This window comes from Gorilla gorilla, chromosome 3 (assembly GCF_029281585.2).
Source record: "Gorilla gorilla gorilla isolate KB3781 chromosome 3, NHGRI_mGorGor1-v2.1_pri, whole genome shotgun sequence".
Taxonomy (NCBI): Eukaryota; Metazoa; Chordata; class Mammalia; order Primates; family Hominidae; genus Gorilla; species Gorilla gorilla.
In genome coordinates, this window is record NC_073227.2 from 49,606,137 (window position 1) to 49,621,491 (window position 15,355).

General features: G+C 40.7%; 1 protein-coding gene across 8 annotated transcripts in view; it reads left to right on the forward strand.

Annotated features, from left to right (window-relative positions):
• Nucleotides 1-15,355, forward strand: part of LIMCH1 (LIM and calponin homology domains 1) — a 339,607-nt gene that overhangs the window by 223,145 nt on the left and 101,107 nt on the right. For all 8 annotated transcript variants that reach the window (XM_019025483.4, XM_055385614.2, XM_055385618.2 and 5 more), the window contains exon 4: nucleotides 15,206-15,312. In XM_019025483.4, coding sequence (XP_018881028.4) covers nucleotides 15,206-15,312 — 107 coding nt within the window. The remainder of the gene's footprint in view (nucleotides 1-15,205; nucleotides 15,313-15,355) is intronic.

Consider the following 15,355-nt stretch of genomic DNA (forward strand, 5'->3'; position numbering starts at 1 on the left):
TCTCTCTCTTTTTTTTTTGCTTTGAATTCGTACCCTACATATCTCTTCTTCCTTTTCATACACATTTTAATATTAGCAGAATATTTCAAGAGGACTTTTCCCCAGCTGAAATTTCTGAATACCGAAATTACTTCAGGTTTGTTTTGGGTTTTTTTTTGTTTTGTGGTGTTTCCTTTCTGGCTGACTTTTTAGCCTTCTCAGTAGAGAGGTTGTGATCTGTAAATATGATAGGGGTAATGGTGTTTAGATCTATTGACATGGCTCTTTGCTCTCACACTCATATGACCTCTATACGCCTGTTTCTTTTCCTAATGTCATCCACATGCCTGACCTGGACTATGAAATACTTTGTTCCTGGGGTCACCCCTAACTAGTAAATCATTGTCTTAACCTGCAGCCCTATAGAGACAAGTGTGGAATATATCCTTTGTTGCAAAGATTGAAGTATGCAGAGATGAATCAGACCTTGATGTTTGACTCCTATTTGTCTCACATGTCTTGGGGGTTGGTTGGCATTGCCAGTGTAGAAATGGATTGAAAGCTGGGTTTTAAATGATGAGCCACAACCAAAGTGTGATGACTATTTGACTCCTATTTGAATATGATGTGAAAATACAAACTGTGTTTCAGTAGTTCATCTGGCTCAGCATTTCTTAAACTGTGCTTTATGAGCTGTTAAAAGGTGTATGATGGAAAAAGGGATTCTGAAGTCCAATAAATTTAGGAAAAGCTGAGTTAAAATTAAGAGTCTCTTAGTAAGAATTTCTCAGAACTGTTAGTCTAAACATTATGAACTCTCAAATGGGGAATATTTTATGCAGCATTTTCCAAACTTTATTTGATCCAGAATCTCCTGGGACATATCTCTAGGACTCTGTGGTGTGTTTATTGCTGTTTTTTTGTTTGTTTGTTTGTTTTGCATTTTTATACCTAACAAAATTGACCATTTTAACCATTTTTAGGTGTACAGTTTAGTAAGTTATATTCACAGTGTTATGCAATAGTCATCTCTATCCATTTGTCTTAGTTTGTTCAGGCTGCTATAAGAAAATACTATAGACTAGGTGGCTTATAAACAACAGGACTTTATTTCTCACAGTTCTGGAGGCTGGGAAGTCCAAGATCAAGGCACTGGCAGATTTGGCATCTGGTGAGGACCTGTTTCCTGGTTCGTAGATGACCATCTTCTTTCTTTGTCCTTCCATGGTGGAAAGGGCAAGGATGCTCTCTGGGGTCTCTTTTAAAAGAGCACTAATCCCATTTATGAGGGCTCACCCTCATGACTTAATCACTTCTTAACACTCCACTTCCAAATACCATCACATTGATGGGCACAAACATTCAGTCTATAGCACTATTTTGAGAACTTTTTCATCATCACAAACTAAAACTTTTTACTTATTAAACAACAACTACCCATTATCCCCTACCCTTACCTCAGACCCTGGTAACCTTTGTTTTACCTTCTGTCTCTAAGAATTTGACTACTCTAAGTACCTCATGTATAAGTGGAATCCTGCAATATCTGTTCTTTTGTGTCTGACTTAGTTCACTTAGCATACTATCTTCCAGATTTATTTACATTGTAGCATATGTCAGAAAGTCATCTCTTTATAACGCTAAATACTATTCCATTGTATGTATAGACCACACTTTGTTTATCTGTTCATCTGCTGATGAACATTTGGGTTGTTTCCACATTTTGGCCATTATAAACTTTAGTGTGCAAGTGTCTATTTGAGTTTCTGCTTTCAGTTATTTTGGGCATATACCTAAAAGTGGGATTGCTGGATCATATTGTAATCCTGTGTTTAACTTTTTGAGGAAACATCAAACTGTTTTCCATAGCAGTTACACCATTTTGCATTCTCACCAGCAATGCACAGTGGTTCTAGTTTCTCTGTATTCTCATCAAAACTTGTTATTTTCTGTCTTTTTAAAAACAGGCATTCTAATGAGTGTGAAGCGATATCTCATTGTGTTTGATTTGCCTGTTATTATTGTTGTTGTTTAACTTCCAACCCAACTCAGACTGATACGTGATTCTACTACCATTGATTACACAGTTCAGCACAATATATGACTCATGTAGGTTGGAAAAAATCCGAAATGGTATACTCCCTATTCAGTGAAATGAGTTCATTGATCACACAGTTGGATGTGATTAGAATACCAAATTGTTATAAAAGTTTTTAAATGCTTCACTTCGCTTCTCTTCTGTCTTCTTTTCTCTTCTCTTCTCATCTCCTCTCTTTTCCTTTCTCTTCCTTTCCCTCCCCTCCCCTCCGCTCCCTCTCCTCCACTCCCCTCCACTCCCCTCCCCTCCTCTCCCCTTCCCTTTTTGAAACAGGGTCTCACTCTGTCACCTAGGCTAGAGTGCAGTAGTGTGATCTCAGCTCACTGCATCCTCAAGCTCCTGGGCTCCATCAATTCTCCCACCTTAGTCTCCCAAGTAGCTGGGACTATAGGCACATGTCACCATGCCTGGCTAATTTTCATATTTTTTTTGTAGAGATGAGATCACATTGTGTTGCCTGCACTGGTCTGAAACCCCTGGGCTCAAGTGATCCACCTGCTTTGGCCTCCCAAAGTGCTAGGATTATAGGCATGAGCCACTGCGCCTGGCCTAAATGCTTATTTTCAATTTTGCAGTTATTTCATCATGGACCAGTACCAAACCCATAGCAATCCACAGACCACAGTTTATCACTGCTCTCAGTCATATTTTACATGTCAAATATACAGGAACTGTTTAATGGAATATGATAGATAGTTTAAGCAGTTTTATTCTAAAATAAGTGAAGGTATTTTTCATTCAATTCCCAAAATGCAACTAGTGAATTATGTTGGAAAACAATCTGGCCATATAGTATAGTAATGTATATGTTGGGTTTTAGGGTTAGTTTAAGTAGCCTGGGGAATAGTTCAGTAATTTTTTGGAGGGATAGATTCCTTGGAATACAGACAGTTTTCCTGATAGGCTGCACTGTGGTATTGACCCTCAAATGAGCTTGAATGTCAAGTCCTTGAGAGGCGATACAGCTGCTGTATGGATGGTCATGAGTCTGGAATCCAGAAAGAGATAAAATCAAGGTGCAAGAGCCAACGGAGTCTTTGGGGTTGAGCACTCTATTTCCCTAACTGTGCTATGAGGAAAAAATAATTAATATATGCTATGCTGGCAAGGAATTGTGCTTCCAAAGCTCTTCCAAGCAGAGTTAATTAAGTAATGTATGCTCACTTCATTTTGTAGTTGGTTCTCTTTGGCATCAAGACTGTTAACTTCAGCAAATGGAAGCAGCATTACAGCTTAGTGCATAGTTCCAAAAGAATAAAGCAAAACCAAATTTGAAGAGTTTGTGTGCTAAAAATGATAGTAGTAATTCACATTCTACTCTAAAACTTTGGAAGAAAAATCCACATCTGATCCACTTTTGTGAGTGCAGCCAGTATTGATAGTTTTGTCTGCCCTAGGGAGTCTCATTTTCCTTCTTTTGGAAACTATTCCTCCTCTACTCCTCCCTGGCCAAGGATTCACGGTCTTTCTATCCTCTTTCATTAGCTACTGTGGGAGGGAACTTGACCCTAGACAGGTCAATATGGGCCTTTTCCTTGGATGTTTTTCAAACTGCAAGTAAGAAGAGAGTCAGTCCTCTGACGGGGTGCCAGCCTTCAATAATGAAACTTGGGAACTAGAGGTTCTTGTGGAAGAAACTCATGAACAGCAAGAGCCAATAAGCCAACATGCAGAGTGGGCACACAAGAGATTAAGAAAGTCCAGGGCCCCAGTACCTGAGGCCTTGGTTTACAGCTGTTTCAGTGAGTCAGCTGCATCCCCACCCTGTGCCCTGCTGGGTTATACTGGACTCTGTAATCCAATATATGCCTATTTACATCTGGATTTCTCTCACTTGCAAATAAGAGTCCCTCATGACCGCTTCCTGCTCAAAACACTTAACATACTACCTTTCAAACAGCAAGTATGCCATTGATAGCTTTGAATCAGCTTTAAAAGTTAAAGTTAACATAGCCTAAGCACTGACTCATCATCATTCTAACCCAGACTCACACTTTGCTCCCATTATTGAAAAAACAGTAACAGATTATTTCAAAATACCGTAACATATCAAACTTTATATTTTTTTTATTTTATTTTATTATTATCATACTTTAAGTTTTAGGGTACATGTTCACAATGTGCAGGTTAGTTACATATGTATACATGTGCCATACTGGTGTGCTGCACCCATTAATTCGTCAATTAGCATTAGGTATATCTCCTAAAGCTATCCCTCCCCCCTCCCCCCACCCCACAACAGTCCCTAGAGTGTGATGTTCCCCTTCCTGTGTCCATGTGTTCTCATTGTTCAATTCCCACCTATGAGTGAGAATATGCGGTGTTTGGTTTTTTGTTCTTGCGATAGTTTACTGAGAATGACTTTATATTCTTTGTAAAAAAATAATTTTTAGATACAGAATATGGGATGGGTGAAGTGAGGGGATTTAAATCTTGGGGGCTAATGACATCTGTGAGTGAGCAGAAGGTGAAGGCATGGCAGAGAGGTGGAAGGAAGTAGAGGAGGCTTGTTCACACTTCTTCCAAGATTGGAAGAGGAGGCTGACCAAGGATGCCTGGAAGGATTAACAAGTGGATCCAGGAGCCTACTGATGTGGGAGCTCATAAATTTGTGGCAGCTCCAAGGCCCAATCATGGCAGCATTTTGTCCAGTAGCACAGGGAGCCAAGCATTAGGGACTTAGGGTGATAAATAATATTCCCCTCTTCCTCTTCTAGCTGAGACATAAACATGGGAATCAGACAGAGATCACAATATCATCTTGACTTCTCATGGAACAAATTGGAGAACATGAGTTTAGCGCTTCAACCAAGTGGGTTTGCCAATCCTCAATCCTGAATTAAATGAATTTATCCACCCATTTCTGGCACAGCTGGGCAACCACAGGCCTCCGCCACAGAGAGAGGCCCCTTACCACATGGTAGAGACCGAGAGCCTGTCTTCATGGAAAGGAAATAGCTGAGGAGAGATGTCCCATTTCTTCTCCCAAACCAACTTAGCAAAGGAGGAGGGGGGGCCAGGAGTGTTATCCCAGCTGATGTTCCTCCATACAGACAGACGGCTGATCCTTCTTCCAGTGGAGGCAAGAGATGGCTGGGTTCGATGCCAAGGATCATTGTCCCAGGCTAACTGTTCCATCTGCGTTATTTCCTCCTCCTAGTCCTTGTTCTCTTATAGAATGACAAAGAGGTGGGGATGCTGAAGCTACATGCAGTGGCCTAGACTGGATCATGAAGGAAATAAGGCAACAAGGGGAGAGAGAAATGGACTGAGAGAAAAGAGCAAAGTTTGTAAATGAAAGAGCAGGTGTTACAGGTGAGAAAGAATGAGAATCCTGGAAGAAGAGGGACTAAGGTCAAAGAGGAAGAGCATTTACTTCTTATATCCCAGTTATTGTTGTTCTAGGTGATATCTAGGTTAAAAGAGAGCGAGAGAGCTGTGCAAAGGCCCTGGCAGGAGCTCACCTGGCATGTCTGAGGACCAGTGAGCAGGTGCCTGGCTGAAGCCGCATCGGGGGTGGTGGGTGGGGGAGAGCCTTGGAGATGTGATCAGAAATGTAGTGGGTAACAGGTTCTGCAGGACTTGTAAGGACATGGGCTTTTAGAAGAGAAACCTGGGACAGAGAAGGGTTAGGTTATTCAGCCAGGAAGGAGCAGAGCTGGGATCCTCAGTGTGGTGGTGTGGCATTTGACCCCAGACACACAGTGCTTCCTGAAACAGTGCTCTGGTCTGGCTTCCCTGTTGCTGGCTTCCCTGGTTCTCCTCCTGCTTGTGTTTGCTTTTCTTCAGGCACGATGAACTTGTCCTCCTCTAACTGTCCTTTACATGTGGATGATGTCTCTGGGTTAGCCTCGCTCGTTCTGTGTCTGACCTCTCCCAGGAAATATCCTGCTTTCCCTCGGCTTCTCTTGTGTTCCTGGGCTGGTGATTCCCAAACCTACATATTCTGCAGGGGCCTTGCTTCTCAACTCCAAACCCAAATATAAGTCCCTGATGAGCTAGGGCTCTCTAAATATAGAGTGCTCCCAATTTATTTCCCTTCCTCACAGATCTCCTCTTGCCCCTGTTCCTTAGGACAATCTCAATGGCTAAAAACCATGGCATTACCTGAAATCCCATCTTTCCCCTCGTCCTCTATCCCCACATCCACTCAATGGCCAATCCAAAGAGAGGTGCTCATATCTTCCCCCTCTGGTTTAGCTCTCCCTGGGATCTTTTAAAAATAGTTAATTAATTAATTGTTCTTTTTTTTTGAGACAGGGTCTCGCTCCTGCCCAGGCTGGAGTGTAGTGACACAATCAAAGCTCACTTCAACTTCTGCTTCCCAGGTTCAAGCCATCCTCCCACCTCAGCCTCCCAAGTAGTTGGGTCTAAGGTGCACACCACCAGGCCCATCTAATTTTTTTATTTTTGTAGAGATAAGGTTTCGCCACATTGCCCAGGCTGGTCTTGAACTTCTGGGCTCAAGTGATCTGCCTGCCTCCTAAAGTGCTGAAATTATAGGCATGAACTACCACGCCAGGCCTGGGATCTTATAGTAGCCTCTTAAATGGACCCTCTCCTCCACCCATTGGCTCTCTCCCTCTGCACCTGACATCTTTTCCCAAAACAAAGCTAGGATCCCAGGACTCCTGTTCTCATGAACTGGTCTGGCTTCCCCACTGCCTAAAGAACAGTCTAGATCTTTAGCAAAACACTCAGAGGCCTCCTCTGTCTCACCTTTCATAGTTCTCTTCTCCTCCCACCTCCCATTTTCTCTTCTGTGATCCGCTGTGCTTCTGCTCATTTCCCATCCATAAAATGTTTTCTTCTGCTTCAAGCAGCCACCCAGCTGCCACCTTTTGGGTCAAACGTCCCCAGAATTCCCCCAGGCAGAATGAGTTGCTCTTTTCTCTCAGTGGAAGAGCTGGTATCCTCATTAAGTGCTCCTGGCAAATAAAAATGCATTGAAAGTCTGGCAAGTGCTGATTGTTGTTGGACATCAGCCAGTCACTGGAGTGTGACTGTTACCCATACAGGCTGAGGCAGCAACTGTGAACACACGGCAGTTACAGGAAATCCCCAAATTCTATTAATTATGTGGTAAGTTCCTGGAGATATTTTGGTAATGTATTCCTAAAGTTCTGAGTTTCTTAATTGCATTTCTGTTAAAGGGAGTTTGCTTCAAATGTAGAAAACCTAACCAAAACCATGTTTAAAAGAAAAACAAGTCTTATAGGTAGAATAGAAAAGTAACATTATTGTTGGTTATGGGTTTCCTAACAAGATCTGGGTCTTCTGTGATAGACTTGCAAATCTGAAAGTCTTTCTGAGGTATGCTAGTCCTTATTAAAATTTATTTCTTTCTTTTCTCATTCTCTTTTTTCTTTTTCTTTCTTTCTTTCTTTCTTGCTTGCTTGCTTGCTTGCCAAGGTCTTGCTTTGTTACCCAGGCTGAAGTACAGTGGTGCGATCATAGCTCACTGCAGCCTCTACCTCCTGGGCTCAGGTGATTCTCCCACCCCAGCCTCCTGAGTAGCTGGGACTACAGGCATGCTCCACCATGGCCAGCTAATTTTTTAAAAAACGTTTTATAGAGAGAGTCTTGCTCTATTGCCCAGGCTGGTCTTGAACTTCTGGCCTCAAGGGGTCCTCCTGCCTCAGCCTCTCAAAGCACTGGCAGTACAAGTGTGACCCACTGCACCTGGGCCTTACTAAGATTTTTAGGGCAAATATTTGTTATAGAAAATGTATAAAAATGAGAACTTCAAAAGTGGTAATTCTAGTTTACATTTTAATATTTTCCACCTAGTCTTTTCATTTGTGGAAACTGAGAATTATATGGATGCTTTATATATATATATATATATATATATATATATATATATATATATATATATATATATATATATATATATATATTGCATTTTAAATATGTGGTAGTAAAGGTGTCTGGATTCATTTGAAACCCAAATGAGCATTCCCTTCATTTTCTGTGAACGCAAATCCATGATCATGTTGATCTCTCCCTATTGGGGTAAAAGAAATAACGCCAAGAAGGTTGGGCACAGAAGGGATCTTCTCATTTCCTGTCTGGTTTCCATAGAGAACTACCAAATGCAGGGTGTCTGCCCCAGAGCCAGAAAGCTGCTTGCTCTGTGCAGGAGATAAAGGAAAGAGAGAAACCTTTTTGCAGATGGAAATGACAACTGAAGAAAGAGAAAGGTAGCAAGGAGCTTCTTGCTTGCCTTCTGAAGAAAAGAGGAAGAAGGGCCTGGATGAGGCCCCCTCCTCCTGCCCCTTCCCCCTCTGATAGCACTGCCATGGGCTGAGGAAACCTCTTCTGTAACTGCTGGGATCCTTGATCCAACTGTAGTCAGAGGAGAAGTGCACCTGGCATCTCTAAATATGTTTTCCCACTGAAGTGTTCTGCCCAGCTTTTAGATTCCATCATGTAATTCCTACTCTCCTTCGTGTGTACTTTGGATGAAGCAGGCTTTTCTGGCCTGAACTTAGAACCACCATGCAAGGATTTATTTCTGTGGGTTAATTACAAATGATGGCTTATAAGCAGCTACCCTGCAAATGAACTTTTGGTATGTAGCCTGCCCCTAAATTTGAGGCTGTTTGTATAAAACTGTCAAGCTGGTGGTTAATAACAACTAAGTAACAATAGCAGCAACTATCTTTTTTTTTTCTTTGCCATCTCCTATGTAACTGGCAAGGGCTATACCTACACAGTGTGCCTGTTTTTCAGACGGATAAATTGTTCTTCATCATCGCATCTTCCATGGTCCTTTCTTGACCTGAGTGAACAAGAATGTCTTAATAATAACTCCCATACAATGAGTGCCCAGAAGGTGCCAGACGCTGAGCTGTGTTCTTAATGTATATTTTCTGTAATTTTGACATCCCCACAGGTCGATAGCATCCCCCACCTTACGAGTTAGAAATCTGAGGATCAGAAAGGTTAGGAACTATGCCCAAGGACATGTAGCTAAGAAGCAGACAAGGCTGGGATTCTAACTAGAAAAGCTATTTGTGCCCTGTTCCTTGATATGTTTGTTCTTCTCTTACTTCTATTTTCTAATTTGATGTCAGAACTCTGTTTATGTGTATGTTGAACAATTCCAGTTATTTGATGGATTGTGAAGACTAAGGAATTCTGTTTTATTCATTACAGATACCTAGAAGAGTACGTAGCACATTGAATTGAGTTTATTTAAATATTTAGTGAGCACTTGTACATGTCAGGAACTTTGCTACACTCTGGGGTAGAGACCATCCTGGGCTATTCCTTCACCTTGCCTTTGGAGTGTGAAAGGAAAGGGAGTGAGTTGCAAGGATGTCTTTAGAGTAAGAGGCCCTGGGAAGGTAGCAAGCTCAGGTCTTACCCATAGCCCTTGGGAAATGTTTTTATACACAGGGCAAGCCCACAAATCAATGAAATGAGAAACCACTGGCCCATGAACAAGGAGGGTTTAATGTATGGAAGTTACATAAACAGTGGTATAAATTCATGTATTAATATTTGTCTAGTACAAAATAGACTCTTTGAGGAACTTTATGTTATGCCTTTCTGTTGAACTGAGACTCATGTTATGCAGTACTTGCCGATTAGCCAGAAATGGTAACTTTCCATCAGTAGCACCTGAGGATTTACCACCATGACTCTGCAGTGGTCATCTCAGAGGTGACAACCATTTTTCCTTGAATTCTGTGGAATAGATTTTTGCCAATGAAGTCACAGTCCTACCTAGTTGAATATATCTTTTAGAAATTCAAGAACCTTTTCTCACAACCTTTTTGGGAAAAATCTCAAACATACAGAAAAATTCAAAGAATGGTATGGTGAATAACCGAATACAGGGTCATCCAGCTATGGCCTATGGGCCAAATCCACCCAATGTCTGCTTTCATAAATAAAATTTGTTAGAATACAGACACACGTTTGTTTACATATGATCTGGTTACAACAACAGTGTTGAATTATTTTAACAGAGACCACCATATGGCCCACAAGGCCTAAAAGATTTACTATCTGACCCTTTGTAGAAAAAGTTGACTGTCCCTTGATCTAGATTCACTGCTTGTTACTATTTTACTATTTGCTTTATCTCTGTCTTCACAGACAGGCAGACATACTCGCAACCTCTCTCTCTCTCCCTTCCCCCACACATGTGAACATATATATACATGCATACTTTTTTTGAACCATTTGAAAGTTGTGTTACTGACATTATGATAATTCACCCCTAAATAATTCATATGGATGCTTAAAAATAAAGGCAGTCTCTCATATAAATGCAAAATCATGATCACACCTAAAAAATTAACATTCATTGAATAATATCATCCAATGTGCAGCTCATATTTAAATTTGACTATTGCACCCTTATTTAGTTTTTCCTTTGGGATCTGGGGTCTAATCAAAGATCATACATTGCATTCGTTCATGATGGCTTTGATTGCCAATTTTTGTTTTACATGACATTGACTTTTTTGAGGAATCCTTTAAAAACTTCTTGCAAAGATGTATGGGTTTGTTAGCTCCACGCTAGTAAGAGCTAAATATATAGCCATTATAGTAAAGCGGTGTCTTGTACTTCTTTTCCCTTGGGATTGAGACACTTTTAGTGTTTGGCTTCCAAAGTTAACACACTAAGTTTTGGGTTTTGCTGGAAATTGTAAATGTGGAAAAATCTCAGTGTGAACAGCAAGGCAGATGAGAATTCACAGAATGCATTTTATGTAATTAAAGGCACAGCCCTTCTCGCTTGCTCCAGTGGCTGCCCTTGCTAGCTCTTGGCTGGGTGGCTCTTCCTTCTGGCTTTTCTTCTGCCTAGGGCCTGGCTCCCCTCCAGCATCATTAGGTTGTAGCAAGAAGCTGGAAACAGACCTGCAGTTATTTAAATCTTCTAGCCCAAATTGTTTGGGCTGGCTGGCAGCACAAAGATTTTGTGTTTGCAGGCTGCACACTGAACACAGCATGGTGTTCAAAGGTGTGCATCCCAGATCTGTGCATCTGGGATGCACATAGGAGGAGCACCTTGTTGAGAATCTGTGGGGGTCACAGTCATGCACCTCTTAGGGGACTACATGTTGGTCAGAGGTCTTGTCCTTTATTGTGGTGCCAAATGATGCCCAGAGAGCATCAACACTCAGCCTTTGCTTTCCTCTGGGCAGAAAGCACTCAGAGCTTAAAGGCCAGTCAGAGGATACTTGCACTCCCAAGTGAAGACTCACCTGGATCTGTACTAGTCACTCTTTGGTTTGGAGTTGCCTCATGGGGTTAAGGGTTTATTTACTGTTCCTGAATGGTAGAATTGTAAGTGAGTGGTGCACGTGTTTTTGAATGTGGTATCCTCAGGATTGTTCAAGGCTAGAGCAGTGGAGCATTTGAGAGTCACAGAGCCAAGTAAGTTAAGAGGGTGCGTATATATGTGTGTTTGTTTGCCGGTGGGAGGGAAGGAGGAAGAAGAACATCACAGAGAAAGAGAAGACAAGAAGAAAGAGAACTAAAATGGAAATTTCAGGAAGGCTGAATTCAGAATAAGGCACCTGGAAATTTGGAGAGGTGGGAAAAGGAATTGCCACTTTTCAGACTTAGATTTTTAACATCTGGGGAAACTTTATTTTATTTTTTCCACTGTGTGAAGTTAATTGGGAGTCGGATTTAGTAGCGGGGTGACTGGTATGGTATATAACCTCTCTGTGCCTCAACTACTCCTCTAGAAAATGGAGACAATAACAGTACCTGCTGTGTATGGCTGTTTTGAAAATAAATGAAATAATCCATGTACATCCTCAGAACAGACCTGGTAGCTAGATGGCAAATGCTTGAAGAGTGTAAGCTATAAATATTTAGTTTATATTATTAAGTGCCCCACATAATTCACCATAATGGTCTGATATCTACAGCCTTCACTAATCTTTAACCTATTTTCTTAAGAATAATGAGTAAATTTTTTAAAGCCTTTTAAAAAAGAGTTCATCAACTGGTCATGGTGGCTCATGCCTGTAATCCCAGCACGTTGCAGGGCCAAGGTGGGCAGATCACTTGAGCTCGAGACCAGCCTGGCCAACATGGTGAAACTTCATCTCTACTAAAAATACAGAAATTAGGCAGGCATGGTGGCTCATGCCTGTGGTCCCAGCTACTCAGGAGGCTGAGGCAGGAGAATCTCTTGAACCTAGGAGGTGGAGGCTGAAGTGAGCCGAGATTGCACACTGCACTCCAGCCTGGGTGACAGAGTGAGACTCCATCTCAAAAAAAAAAAAAAAAAAAAAAGTTCACCAGCAAGCTTTGATTCTCATATTGACAAAGTATTTTTCCACTTTTCAGCAATACTTTATTGTACTAATTTTTATCTCCATACGTGCTCATAAATATTCCAATAATAGTAAAGTATGTGACTTTTATTCCTTCTTTTTCTACCATTTTTCTAACCGATCATTTACATGTAAACGTACCAAATGAACATCCACATGTACTTCTTCCACTGGCAATAAGAAAAGCAAAATTCCAGGGAGAAGATTTTGCTGTCTCTGGAAAATGATGTGACCCAAATTGGAAGTCTGAGTACTGAGTAAAGACAAGTCTAGAAGCAAGTAAGACTGGCATGGTTTGCATAGCTAAAATCAGTGATAAACTGATATGTCTGTGTGATAACAAAGTTAACTAGAAAAAAGGATTGAAAATGATTTATTTCAAGTAACTGAAATATTGGGACAAAATAAGTGTTTTGGAAAGAAAGATGTTATATTTAAATTCAGTGACAGGATGATCAATGCACAACTAGAAAATCTGGGTCCTTTAAAAAGGACTCTGTATCACCACTTTTTTCAATCCTTGCTTTCTTTCCCTTTCTTTTCTACCTAGGACAGTGTCAATCAATGAAACATATATGGCCAAGAAAGTGGAAAACTGCAAAACTCAGGGGATGGGAGGGAACTCTTACATTTGATAATTTAAAAATGTGGAAAGTAACTGAAGGAGAAACAGGTGAGGGTGTAGGTGACTTCAGACTTTGTCTGAGCAGCTAGCTCACTGTCAGCCTCCAAGAGGTCTTGTGAACAATGGCATCTCTTGCCTGCTGAAAAAAGACCTAGGCTTTACCCAGAAAGAAAACATCCTGGGATGAAGCCACCCTCATTGGGGGAAAATAAAGTTGTAGTAACTCGTCATTGTTCTTCCTGTCTCCCATCTTCTTCCTTTTTAGTACTTCCTTCACACCGTCTACCTCCCCCCAACCCCACCTGCAACAATCTCCTTCCACCATAGATCTGGGTTTTCACTTCTCAGATATAGCCGCCCTGTGACATTCTGCAACTTGTCTTCCATGGCCTTCAAGGCGTCTATGATCAGCCTCTACCTGCATAGCCTCATCTTCCTTTGGTGCTGGCCTCAGATTTTATGCTTCAGTTCCTCATATAAGACATGTTGTTTTGCACCTCCATCCTTTGGGGGCTGTGTGATCTTGGACAATTTGCTTAATTGTTCTGTGCCTTAGATCACTCATCTGTCAAAATTTTTCATAAAGTTGTACAGGAATTAAATGAGTGAATATATGTAAAGTTCTTGGAATAATGCATGGTGAATAATAAGAGCTATAGAAAGGTTAGCAACTTATTGCTATTGTTCTTGTTGTTATTTTGAGCCTGGATGTATTAATTTTTTTATTACTGCATAAAACCTAATGTCTTTAACACCAATTGGTTATCTCTCATTTTCTGAATGTCAGCAGTCTGGACATGGTGTAACTGGATTTTTAGCTCAGGGTCCTGCAGGACTGAAACTAAAGTGTTAGTGTGGGCTGAGATCCTGTCTGAACATCTTCCAAGCTCTTTCCAAGCTCATGTGGTTGTTAACAGAATTCATCTCCTTGCAGCTATAGAATTCATGGCCAGCATGTATTCTGACCTCACCTTCTAAGAGTTTCCCTGATTAGGTCAGGCCCAATCAGATAATCTTTCTTTTGATTAACTCCAAGTCAACTTGCTAGTGACATATCACAGAGTTATAGCCCATCATATTCACAGATTTCACTTGCACTCAAGAAGAGGTGTGTACATTGGGAGCAGGATTCTTGGGATTTATCTTAGAATCCTGACTGCAAACTGGGTAACTGGAAATATTCTCTGTTCACTAAGTTGAATTGCACGTGGGTGAATATGTGATTCTGTAATCACCACCATCATTTCAGATTTTTGTAGCATCTTTCTCACAGCATTCAGATGGATTCACATCAGTCTGGCTTCTGGAGCCGACATTCCCTAACCTGTAGTTTTCACTAACTGATGGGGTCAGTTAACACCTTCAAAAGTCTTTTAGGAAGAGGACAGTTAGAGAATTGTAGCTGGTAAACTTCTTGACTAATAACCTGGAGTTCCAAAAGGATGACCCACAATTTGCAATCCCTTTCAGAAGCATTTGTTTGTACTTAATGACTTAAAATAGATGAAGACAGTCCCCTCCTTAATTGTCAATGGTGCCTGCCAATTCAAAGTAAATTTGTATCTGCTAGAGAAAATTTCACTTTCTTGACAGTCTTTTGCATTAGTATTTTAAAAGCTTTCCCTGTCCTTTTTTCTCATTTCGATTAAGTCTAGATTTTTTTTTCTTGCATTTAACTCAGTTTATAATCCACAAAGAGGTATTACTAGTCAAAATCCCTAAAGGATGTAAAATACATCTAAAGAATATATTTTAGAAGATCAATTAAGAAGAAAAACTTGCTAAAGATGAAAAACCTTTTTTTAAAAAAAAGAAAGAAAAGAAAAGAAATCAATTTCAACCAGATTCTAGGCAACAAGACATGGACAAAGAAGCAATAAGGAATACCTGTTTTTGAGTACAGTTCCCCCTAACAATGCTAAGTTTTCCTTTTTAATGGCATTTTACTTGCAGTTTTATACAAATCTGTCAAGCTAACGGGAAAAAATGAATCTGGCATGGTTGTGGGTTTGGAGGTTTGAAGTGTCTGTTTATCTGGCATTTCCTAACAAAGTATGATTTGTTACGCAAGCTATGATTTAGACCTGACCATAGCTGCCTTAGTGACCAGTATCCCTACAGCAACTTGGGAGGGGCTGGTTCATAAAGACAATCTAAGATAATATAGACTTATATTTCTTTTTTTCCTTCTAGGACAATATTATCTTATTCTTGAGAGGTTGTAAAGAGCTCGGCCTTAAAGAATCTCAACTTTTTGACCCGAGTGACCTCCAGGATACATCCAACAGAGTAACAGTCAAGTAAGTAAAGCGTGATTTATGTTTAAGGGAAACTCCTTTATAG